The 12,299-nt window shown below is 42.6% G+C and overlaps 1 protein-coding gene and 1 long non-coding RNA gene across 5 annotated transcripts in view; one reads left to right on the top strand and one right to left on the bottom strand.

Moving 5' to 3' along the window:
• LOC309645687 overlaps window positions 1-12,299 on the bottom strand; it is a 702,435-nt gene that overhangs the window by 497,886 nt on the left and 192,250 nt on the right. The window lies entirely within an intron of this gene.
• LCMT1 (leucine carboxyl methyltransferase 1) overlaps window positions 1-12,299 on the top strand; it is a 55,438-nt gene that overhangs the window by 12,868 nt on the left and 30,271 nt on the right. For all 4 annotated transcript variants that reach the window (XM_082431111.1, XM_082431108.1, XM_082431109.1 and 1 more), the window contains exons 2-3: window positions 7,869-7,960; window positions 9,825-9,946. In XM_082431111.1, coding sequence (XP_082287237.1) covers window positions 7,869-7,960; window positions 9,825-9,946 — 214 coding nt within the window. The remainder of the gene's footprint in view (window positions 1-7,868; window positions 7,961-9,824; window positions 9,947-12,299) is intronic.

The raw sequence follows: 12,299 nt of genomic DNA on the forward strand, positions 1-12,299 counted from the left end.
GTGCCAAGTCAGTTCAGTGGGGAAAAGTCAAGTCTTTTTAACCAATAATTCTGGATCAACTGGATATTCAAGTGGAAACAGAATGAACACGGACCTCCTTCTGTACCCACATACTAATTTGGGATGGACCATAAACCTAAATATGAAAGCTAGAGCCGCAAAGCTTCTGTATGAAAACATAGGGGAATACCGTGGCAGCCTTGGGGTAGGTAAATATTTAGTATGTAGAACACAAAAAGTACTAACTACAAAGGAAAAAGAGATAAACTGAGAAAATGAACAGGCAAGCCTCAGACTGGAGAAAATATTCAGAATCCAGGTTCTTAAATGTTTTATTTTTTTCAAAAGTACATCAGCATTATTCAGGTCCACGGCATCCTGTTACTGTGTTCTGTATTAATTTTATTAATTACATTTTCTGTTTTTTTGGTTAAAAAGTTAGATATGGGACATTGTACCAAAGGGACTGATTTGATTCTTCTACTTATTTCACTCTCTGTGAATGTAGGTTCCTTTTCCGTTTACGCTTTGCCCACTATTCAGTGACTGCTTACAAGAGAGACAGTAGATTGTAGATCATATTACTTCTTGTAAAGTAATTAGATGTTAGATGAAGCCAAAAGGCAATACCAGTAGTCTCCTTTGGGAGGAAACTAGCCTGTGAGTCTTCTTAGTTATTCAGACCCAGTTTTTTAGATGATTGAACACTTAAGGTCTGCCAATCTGCTTAGGAAAACAAAAAGAAGCTTTCAAGAGCTCCCAAGAAAGGAAGCAAATCCACGCTGTGTTTAGGTACAGAGTCTGTTGCCCTTAAGACTTTGCTTCCTATCTTCCATTTATAAACCAAGAATAAAACCAACAGGAAATAGAAACCAAAAATTGAAACTAAAAGATGTAGAAGAACAACAATAAAATTAAAAGTTAGAGGACCACAAGAAGTATGCAGTTAAAAATCCCAAACTTGAAAATTAGTGCTGAGAATATTTGGTTGCTTTTTGCAATTGCATATCTATGGATATACATACATACAGATACATAAGTATCTATAAGCAGCTAAGCAATACACACACACACAAACACACACACACACACACACACACACACAGGATAGATATGTACCATTTAAGCACTGAAGTGTTGGGGGAGGGATCTAAATCCAGGTGGGCAGGTAGGTTTGTAAAGCACTCAAATTAATTTCCCTAAAGGTTCCACAGCTTGGGCAAACTACTTTAGGGTTGTTACAAGGGCTGAATGTGTTCCTATTTGTCAAGCATTTGAATGATGCCTGGCACGCAATAAGCACGCCGTCAGTGTCCAGGAGAAGTGAAACAAGCCAGCCCCAGCCTTGATCCTCATGGTCGGGGAGACCAGGGAGGGCCCTTTCCCAGTCCCTGAATCCTCAGATGAAGAGATGCCTATTGGAAGGCGTCTCACAACTTCACATGAATTTCGCATTGTTGTAGCTGACAGTTAGCAAATAGGACAGAATCAGTAAATGTTTCTTTAATGAGTTGGTGGTTGGGCCAGATCACTGTTTCCCACGAGAGGAACGTGAGATGGTTTTAGGCGGTACACAGATAGATGTTTTAAATGTTAATGGTTAGGTATTTGTTACAGTGTGTGTTAGAAGAAAATATTAGGTAGCACATCAGACCTGAGTACTAAGAAAATTGAGTTTATTTAAAGACATATTACATTGGGGAGGAGGGGTGGGGGAGGGAAGGATTGGGAGTTTGGGGTTGCAGATGCAAACTATTATATATAGGATGGTTAGACAACAAGGTCCTGCTGTAGAGCACAGGGAACTATATTCAATATCCTGTGACAAACCATAGTGGACAAGAATATGAAAAAGAATATATATATGTATAACTGAATCATTTTGCTGTACAGCAGAAGTTAACACATTGTAAATCAACTACACTTCCATGAAATAAATGTTAAAAAAAGACATTACTTTGAACAGGTGGTATGTGAGTGTCATGAGCAGTTTGAAAGCAATAGTGATTGAATGAAGATTGAGTGAATCTGTCAGGTCTTTCCAGATCTGAGATTTTTGATTCTTTGATTCTGGGTTTGAAACATGAAATAAAGATATTCAAATGGAAGGGATGTTTCTGGATTTGGGAAACAGAGGACGATCGTGGAAGTGACAGAACTAGGTGCACAGTATTGGGGTGTGGAGATAACCACTATTAACATTTTGGTATCTACTCTGGGCAGTCTTTATATATATATGTGTACGTTCATTCTAACAAACTTGGGAATGTCCTGTCCATATAATTTTGTAGCCTGTTTTGTCGACCTGATACTATAACTCCAGGTACAGCGTTCTTGTAAAAAAAAAAAAATCTTTGTGTTCATTCGTGGTTATTTCCTAAGGATAAAATCCCAGAAGTGGGACTGTTTGGCTGTTGTGTTCCCATGGTATTCTGGCTTCTTATACCTGTTGCCACAGTGCCTTGAAGCATGACCGTGCCAGTTTCCAGTTTGGGCATTGGTGCTCCAGGGCACTCTTCCTCATTCCTCTCCAAAGCCAGGTTCTATAAAAAAGAGTTTTATTGCTGATTTGATAAGAGCAGTACTGCTCTCTGTTTTTGCTTTCATTTTCATTTTGCTTTTTTTTTTTTAATCATTGATAAGGCTGAGCTTTTTGTATGTTCATTGGTCAGTTTTTCTTCTTTTGTGAATGGTTCATTTTTGTCCTTTACCCATTCTTTTTCTTCTGGAATATTAGTTTTTTCCCGTATTAATTTATGAGTCCTTTATACTGTAAGGATATTTGCACTTTGTGACCTGTTACAAATATTTTTCCTAGTGTAATATTTGCCTTGTATGTTCGTTTATGAAATCTAAACTTACTCTTGCTCTTGTTGTGAAGACAATACTATCTTTTTGATGGAAATAATTAACTTAGTTTAAAAAGAAATAGAATAACATCATTTAAAAATGGCAGATATTGGGCCTTCCCTGGTGGTCCAGTGGTTAGGACTCCGTGCTTCCACTGCAGGGGGCACGGGTTTGATCCCTGGTCGGGGAACTAAGATTCCACATGCCATGTAGCACAGCCGAAAAAAAAAAAAGGCAAATATTCCTCCCTTGTTAGCTATTCTGTTGCTAAATGTTGACATCTGGCGAGTCCCTTGTCATCATAGGCAATGGTGGTTCCTCATAGTTCAGTACTACTTTTTAAAATTGAAGTATAGTTGATTTACAATGTTGTGTTAGTTTCAGGTGTACAACAAAGTGATTTCAGTCATGCATATAAATGTGACAGTACCATCTGAGCCATTTTGTGACACACATGGTCTTGCATTTCAGCTTCTGTGAAATCAGATGTGACTTACTCTCGATGTGTCCTGCAGACACTGTCAAGTCTGTTAGAGGTGTCCTTCCCTGTGCAAGCCGGCGTGGAGGTTATTTCTGCTGGCATGGTATGGCTGGGCGGCCGTGACCCCGGTCCCCGGTGCTTTTAGTCCACATACTGTTTAAGGGCCAGTTGCAGAAAGAACCTGGATCCTGATTGCTGTTGAAAATCATCCCTTGATACCTTCGAATGAGATCAAGAAAGAGCCAGTATCAAAACTTCCAGGGTGAGGGTTAGCTGCTTGGAAGAAAATCTCAGAGAGGATGGTGGAGATCTGTTAAGGAATGTATCCTCGCCAACGCCCTCGATGGCGCGGAGGTTGATATTGTGTCGAAAGGCACAGACATCCTGAAAGTGAAGTCTTAGCAGCTTACTTCACTCACCTTTTCCTTTTTCTGTCTGTACAAGAGAGAGAGATGATGACACTCTGTCCCAATGAAGGAGCTTTTTCAGTAACCACAAAATTAAAATTCTGAACGATAAGAAAAACATTAACTAATTGGCAGCGTTTTTTAACTTCTTTTTTCTTTATTTTCTTTATTTATTTTTATTTTTATTTTTTGGCTGCGTTGGGTCTTTGTTGCTGTGCGTGGGCTTTCTCTAGTTGCGGCGAGCAGGGGCTACCCTTCCTTGTGGTGTGAAGGCTTCTCATTGCGGTGGCTTCTCTTGTTGCGGAGTGCGGGCTCAGTAGTTACGGCGCACAGGCTCTAGGGCATGCGGGCTTCAGTAGTTGCGGTGCCTGGGCTCAGTAGTTGTGGCGCGTGGGTTCTAGAGTGCAGGCTCAGTAGTTGTGGCGCATAGGCTTAGTTGTTCCGTGGCATGTGGAATCTTCCCGGACCTGGGATCGAACCCGTGTCCCCTGCATTGGCAGGTGGATTCTTAACCACTGTGCCACCCGGGAAGTCCCTTTAATTTCTTTTTTCAGTCTTTCAATTGGTGGTGTCCTGGATATAATGAAATATAGCCCATGTTTAGTGAACCTCTTGCCGTCCCCAGTTCTTCTAGTTCACGTTTCAGATGACTGGTTAGTACTCATTGTGTGGATGCACTGTAATCTGCTCGGCTGAATCATGGTGCCCGCCTCCCTTCAGAGCTCCCAGCAGCAATGCCCAGCAGCACCCTCTTCCTTCTTCGCAGCAGTGTGTTGTACATCTTTTTATCTTGGCCACTCTCACAGGCAAAGCAGTGAGCCTTTTTCCTCGGAGGCATGGAAACCACTGGCAGTCATCTAGATTCGAGGACTGCAAAGAGACACATGTTGGAAAAATTAGGAAGTAGGAGTCATGGGAACTAGTGATCGGGGGTCCTTGTGTTATGTCCAGGCATCTCCCCAAATGATTGGGAGTCCTTATGTTATGTCCAGGCATCTCCCCAAATGATCGGGGGTCCTTGTGTTATGTCCATGTGTCTCCCCAGATGATCAGGGGTCCTTGTGTTATGTCCAGGCATCTCCCCAAGTGATGGGGGTCCTTGTGTTATGTCCGTGCATCTCCCCACCTTTCTGTACCGCTGCACATCACTGACCGCGTCCATTGTGTTGTGGAGATCCATCCCAGGCTCCTGCCAGGCCCTGTGTGACCTGAGTCTGCTTCTCTCTCCAACCTCTTCTCCAGTTTCTCCTGTTTTCTTACTCTTCTCCGGCAGCCCTGCCTACTTCCTGCTACTAGAACACTCCACGTGCACTCCCACCCCCGAGTGTTTGTATCTGCTGTTCCTCCTACCTGGAATGCCTTTTGCACAGCTGCCTTTCCCTAATTCTCTAGGACTCGACTCAGCCATGCCCTTTAAGAGAGGTCTTCCCTTTCACCTCTAAAGTAGGTCCTCCATCCGCCATACCATTATATCCCTCGTTTGTCATAATCTCTGTCTTTGTCTCTGTCCCTTCTCTGTTTTGTTCACCACTGTAACCCAATGCCTGGCACTTAGCAGACACTCAATAAATATTGCTAGACCGAATCAATAGTATTAAATCAACTGATAATGCAGAGTTGGGAGGAATAGAAACTGCGCCTTGTTATCCGAGAGGGCACTAATAAATCCAGCAAGGAACACTTAGACGGAGGCAAATTGATCAGCTTTTCAGCAGTTCAAGTTTCTTCGCAGTGGGGTGAGTGCCTTCTCTGTGGGGAGTAGTCAACAGTGGCTCCATATTGTCGAAAGGATTCTTGCTCTGGATGTTGGGCTTGACTAAGGTCCCTTCCAAGCTTTAAATTGTTCGAGGCGTGTTCTCATCACTGGTTTACCGTTCTTGCTTCAACTGCAGATATGGCTTTTACCACTAGATGGCGCGAGATGATTCCTTTGAAATCAGCGTTCCTCAAACTGCCACCCACAGTGAGAACACATTTTTCACGGCACTTACACCCCCAACACACACTTGAAACAAAAGCTTCACAAAACACTCTTACAATGTGGAATGATGCTGCTATTTTCTGTTTTACTCTGTTCTGCTTCATTTTCTAAAAGGGAGATTTGCAAATTATTACATCGATTTTATGATATGAATGGGTCACAACTCATTGTTTGAAAGGCGCTATTTTATTTTATTTTATACTTTTATTTTATTTTATTGGCCGTGCTGTGTGGCTCGCGGGATCTTAGTTCCCCGACCAGGCATTGAACCCTCGCCCTCAGCAGTGAAAGCGCAGAGTCCTAACCACTGGACCGCTGGGGAATTCCTGAAAAGCACTATTTTAGACAACTGAGCAAGTTTGTTTGTAAAACTCTGTGGGTCTGCTGTTTTCCTCGGACAGTCTGGGCTTATAGCAAATTGTGTTCCTTAGTACTTTGTGTGTTTCTGTGTTGAGTTGCTGCCTTGAGTAGTTGAACATATGTGCTTCGTTGTGGGTGTCTATGGATGTGCAAACGTGGATGCGAGAGACTGGAGGAGGCATGTTTGTGCAGAATTCAGCACCTGTTGCTGTCAAGGCAGCAGTAAGCCTTGTTGGTAGATATGAAGAAAAGGAAAGATGTAATATGTGCTCTGGGAGCTTAGAACTTAGCTGGGTGACACCACACACACACACACACACACACACACACACACACACACACACACACACACACACACACACACACACACACACACACACACACACACACACACACACACACACACACACACACACACACACACACACACACACACCCCCCCAGCCACCTTAAGTTTCAGCTTATTTATCAAGCAACATGGAAATGGATGTATTATTCAGGATATCACTTAGGATGCTTAAGACTGCAAGTAACAGAAGCCTGACTCAATTTGACTTAAGTGGTAAAGATGTTTCTTATCTCACTAAGTATTCATTGCCAGGTAGAGAAGGCTCCAGGCCCACAGGGGTGTGGCTTGGCCTTAGGGATCAAGGTTCCTTCCCTGACTTCTCATTTGTCCGAAGGCTGGTTCCACTCATGGTTGCCAGGAGACTTCCAGTGGTAATCAGGGCTTCAGCTCCTAGGCTTGGAACACTACAACTTCAACTGCTTGTAGTGTAGACTGGGGTAGAGAGAGTTTGGGCTACCCTAGCATTTTCCAAGTTATAGCTGTTTTATTTGCTCCTAGTTTCCCCACTGTGACCTCCTTAAGGGACATGAAAGGACAGGTATTTAATACGAAGTCAGGAGAAATACTTCGGTAGTTGTTAGTGATGTTGGCCAAATATTTCTGGGTCTCCCTTCCCCTGGACACAAAACTTTTGGTTGAGCAGAGTTACCTGACTAGCTCTGGCCAGTGAGTTTGCTGAATGAATAATTGGTTGCAGGTCTTCTGTATGAAGTATGAGGTGAGGTTATTTGCTGTTTAGGGTCCTGGGAAAGGAATTAGTGATAAGAGGGAAGAGGTAAGAAATGGTCGTGGTGGGAAAGGTGATGGGCAGTGTATGTGAATGCAGAGGTGGATGGATGTCTGTTTAAACTTGTGCTGGAGCATTAAATGTGATTTGGCCTTTTTTAAATTGAAGTATGGTTGCTTTTTTTTTTTTTTTTTTTTGGTTGCTTTTTAATGTTGTGTTAATTACTGCTGTACAGCAAAGTGATTCAGTTATACATATATATACATTCTTTTTTAAAAAAAACATTCTTTTCCATTATGGTTTATCATAGGATATGGAATATAGTCCCCTGTGCTCTACAGCAGGACCTTGTTGTTTATCCATTCTGTATATAAAGCTTACATCTGCTACCCCCAACCTCCCACTCCATCCCTCCCTCAACCCCTCCCCCTTGGCAACCACCAGTCTGTTCTCTATGTCCATGAGTCTGTTTCTGTTTCATAGATAGGTTCATTTGTATCATATTTTTAGATTGCACGTATAAGTGATATCACATGGTATTTGTCTTTCTCCTTCTGACTTACTTCACTTAGTATGATCTCTAGTTGCATGATTTGGCCTTTTGAGGTCAATAAATTCCCTGTGGATCCTTGACCTGGTTCCTGAGAACTTGGCCATGGAACCTGGCCTGAACCTACTCTCTACTCACCTGCTTCCTTTTTCATCTCTTTCAGGTTTGCAGTGAGCATTGGCTACTGGCAGGACCCTTACATCCAGCATTTGGTGAGACTATCTAAAGAGAGGAAGGCCCCGGAAATTAACAGAGGCAAGTGACCATCTCCCTCCCCAACATCTCATCAGCTGAGAGGCCTGAGGCTTTAGGGGTTCATTCTTAAAAAGAGAGTTCCGGGGTGTACTGTCTCCAACAGTGTATGAAAGTGCTCGTTTCCCACCTTCCTCACCAGCACAGTGTATTATGAAACTTTTCATCTTTGTTCATCTGATACATGAAAAATGGTTTTTACAGTAATATAAAAGCCATTTACATATCTTTTACTATAAAAGCCATTTATATATCTTTTACTGCAAGCTGTCTGTTCACATAAGGGATTATTTTTGTTGTTGCCCTATTAAAGTGTTAGTAACACTATTAGGTTCTGCAAGTAATTTCCATCAAGGGAATCGAAGGAGTTGAGACAGGAGTGTGACTTAGTTTCAGCCAGATTGAGAAACTGACCAATGAACGTAATTCTTGTATGTGTGGGGAATCTAGGCCCTAAAGATTGGTCCCGTAGGTGGGTTCTATAAGAAGGGCAAAGGAATTTGTAAATGGTTGTTCCTGAGAAGAAGGACATGGTAGTTACTTTGAGCTGAGGGTGAAACCAGGCATCAGTTAGATTGGGCAAGGCCTGGTTAAGAGGCCTTTCTTAAGCCTCCCTCCCCAGCTCTTGAGACAGATTTCCCAACGAATGTTCCAGAGACAGGGACCCACCATGGCAACTGGCTCGGTGCCCCAGGCGGCACGTCAGCCCGCCTTCCTTCTTCCTCTCCCGGTTTGCATCTCTAGATTGGGGACCTCCAGCCCAGTAGGAGAGCGCTTCCCAAACGTCTGTGGTGAAGACATATTATTTTCCCCCAAATCGAATCCATTGTGGATGATATTCTGTAATATACAATAAAGATGATTTACTAGGAAAATAAAATGTAGACACAAGCCCAAATTATTTATTTATTTATAAGGTAGGGATTATCAAATTGATTATTTTATTTTATTTTATTAATTAATTTATTTTTTGGGCCACGCTGTGTGGCATGCGGGACCTTAGGTCCCCGACCAGGGATCGAACCCGTGCATGCTTGCAGTGGAATCGCAGAGTCCTAACCACTGGACAGCTAGGGAATTTCCCCAAATTATTTATTAGCACACTCACCAGACATAAAATTTCTCTGTCAAATGGCAATAAAGTTTCTAAATGCTACTTTCAAATTTTGTTCTTAAAACGGTCACACCTTGAGCAACAGGCCTTTAGAACCAGACAGACGCTGTCTTCCTGTCTCCCTTCTGGGTTTCCCATCTCCTTTGTCCCAACTCCCCACCCCAGAGCTTAACAAGTCCATTAATTAAGCCACCACTTGCTGGTGTCTCTCCTCCCGCTGCCTGCGATGCCATTTTATAAACACAGAGGCTCTAACCCAGACAAGATAGAGGTGAAAGGAACAAGATAAGAAGCATGGCTTTCTTTGCTTTGACTGACATTCATCTGCCCAATTTCCTGACCTAAAAATATTATTTCCCACACGCTCTTGCAATTTTGAGTTTTACCAGAGTACTAATTAGCTTTCCCTAGAGCCGTGAAAAAGCACATTTACAAGAGGAGCATTTAGATCAGATGTTTTGATATAAAACACTTGTCTTTCCTAAGTAAAAGTATAGGACACTTTATTTTTCTTCAGATCGTTAATTCCACCATTAAGTAGCTTGTATTTTTGATTCAACCAGCTTTTTAAAAAAAAAAAAAAAAAAAATGGAAGAGAGTTTGAAAGTCATTATTTCTCCCATGAAGTCTGCAGATAAAAGCTGACCCTGAAGAAGGGCAAAGTGTTGTTTTGCTCTCCCCAGCACCGTGGGCTTTGCAGGGATTATTTCTGTCGTCACCGAGTGATAGCTTGCTTCTCTGTCTGTCTCTTAGGATATTTTGCTCGAGTCCATGGCGTCAGCCAGCTTATAAAGGCATTTCTACGGAAGACAGAATGTAATTGTCAAATTCTAAACCTCGGGGCTGGGATGGATACCACCTTCTGGAGGTTAAAGGTAAATTAAAATTTCCCATTTTCTCTTTCCAGTTGTTTAAATTTAATTTGTTGAAGACATTCACCTGGTTCAAAAGCATAAAGAAAAGATTAAAATGCAGTGCAGTGGCAGCCTGTCTCCCACCTCTCTTGCAGCCCTGCCCCACAACTGCCTTCATCCCCGTACTTCATCTCACCAGGGCCCCAGTGAGGATATGTGGGTGGTTTCTCACCTTTTGCTGCTACTAACTGGGTTATAATAAACATTCTTGGGTACATTTCCCGCTGCATGTATGGCAGTATATCAGGAGAAGGAGCAAGGGTTCTACCAGTGGAACTGCTGAGACAAAAGAACACTTGCGTTTGTAATTTTGAAGATAACTTAAGATTTTATTGTCGGCATCGCAGTGTCTTAGGTAACATTTGGAGATTTGCAAGGCTGGGTAATGATAACATGATGCAAAGCCCTTTTGTAGTCATTCTGTGATTTGATGCCTCAGTTGTTCTGTTTGGATTCAAGGGCAGGTGTAATTATACTCACTCATAGGAAAGGAAACTTGGGTCTAGTTAGTGGCAGAATCAGGACTAAAGTTCTGGTCTTTGATCCCTGGGCTGGATTTTATTGCCAAACCTTGTCCCTACAAATATCTCACTGATTACATTTTCTTTCTTTTTTCTTTTTTTTGTAGGTTTGTACAGTTTTTTCTTGGTTCTTCTATCAGGTCGGTCACGTGGTAGTAATGGGTATGTGCGTTTCTCCAGATTTTTTTTTTTAATTAATTAATTAATTTGTTTTTGGTTGCGTTGGGTCTTCATTGCTGCACGCGGGCTATCTCTAGTTGCAGTGAGCGGGGGCTTCTCTTCGTTGCGGTGCATGGGCTTCTCATTGCAGTGGCTCCTCCTGTTGTGGAGCACGGGCTTCAGTAATTGTGGCACTCAGGCTCAGTAGTTGTGGCTTGCGGGCTCTAGAGCACAGGCTCAGTAGTTGTGGCTTAATTAGTAGCACGGGCTTAATTGCTCTGTGGCATGTGGGATCTTCCCGGACCAGGGCTCGAACCCGTGTCCCCTGCATTGGCAGGCGGATTCTTAACCACTGTGCCACCAGGGAAGTCCCTCTCCAGATTTCTTGCAGGCGTAGACCAAGATAGATGAGAGTATATAGGCATAACTCGACCTGCATTATCTATTTTGTCCCTAATTAGCTCACCTGATAAGAAGGTCTTTGGTCATCAGAGCTCCCAACCTTTCTGTTACTTGAGAATCAGTGTCCTCAACATAGCCCTAGTATCGTTTGCCTCTGCATTCTTCCTTCTAGATGAGATAACTGACATTTATGAAGTGCGTTTACATATATGACGTCATAAGTTAACACAGGAGCTCTGTTGGGTGGGGGAGCTTACACATCTGAGGGAAGTGGGGCTTTGAAAGTCTGTGTCTTCCCCCAAATTGGACAGCCAGTGGCATTAGGACGTGGAACCAACATTGGCTCCAGCTCATCAGACTCCCAATTCCTTCTTCTTTCCTCTGCACACAGCCCTGTGGCTGTTCAGGGAGAATATTTTCTGTGGATTGATTGTGCCTCTGTAACGCTGTGACCCTGGTGTGGTGGAAGCAACTGGAACAGAATGTAGTGTAAGAGTGTGTGCACTGCCAGCATTACAGGAGCTGCTGGAGAAATCCCTCCTTTTTACCCTTTTGACTTGGTCATGTGGTTTGGGTTTTTTTTCCCCATCTTGTAGGTGGGTTAATAATAAATCTGAGATTTTAATTTCTGAGCCAGGTACACCAAGGCTTATGTGCCCCTTCCAAGAAAAAGGTTGTCTGTCAAAGGTGAGGAAGGGGAATAGCACAGGGCCTTAAAGTCCACTGTGGAAGTTTTTTGTTTTATTTGATAATTATATTGATCTGAATGGTTTTTGTAAAAATTTAAGTTTCTCTTTTTTTTCTTTTTAAATTATGCTTGTTTGCTCTTTTAGTATTATTTTTTAAGTCTTTTCCATTTTGTTGTGAGTTTTCCCCCCGATTTGATGTTTGCCTTTAATTTTTATTTTTTATTATTTATTTATTTGGCCGCTTGCGTACTTGCGGGATCTTAGTTCCCCTACCAGGGATCAGACCCATCCCCCTGCAGTGGAAGGGCGGAGTCCTAACCACTGGATCACCAGGGAATTCCCTTGTTTGCTCTTTTAGAGCTGAGGTTGCACAGGCCAAATCTGGCCAGCCACCTATTTTTGTAAATAAAGTTTTATTGGAACACAGCCATGCCCATTTATTTACATCTTATCTATGGCTCTCACAGCAGGGCTGGGTGGTTACAACAGAGACCATTATGGCCTGCAAAGCCTAAAATGCTTACTTTCTGACTCTTTCCAGAA

Source organism: Balaenoptera physalus (genome assembly GCF_965194825.1).
Source record: "Balaenoptera physalus genome assembly, chromosome: 16".
NCBI lineage: Eukaryota > Metazoa > Chordata > Mammalia > Artiodactyla > Balaenopteridae > Balaenoptera > Balaenoptera physalus.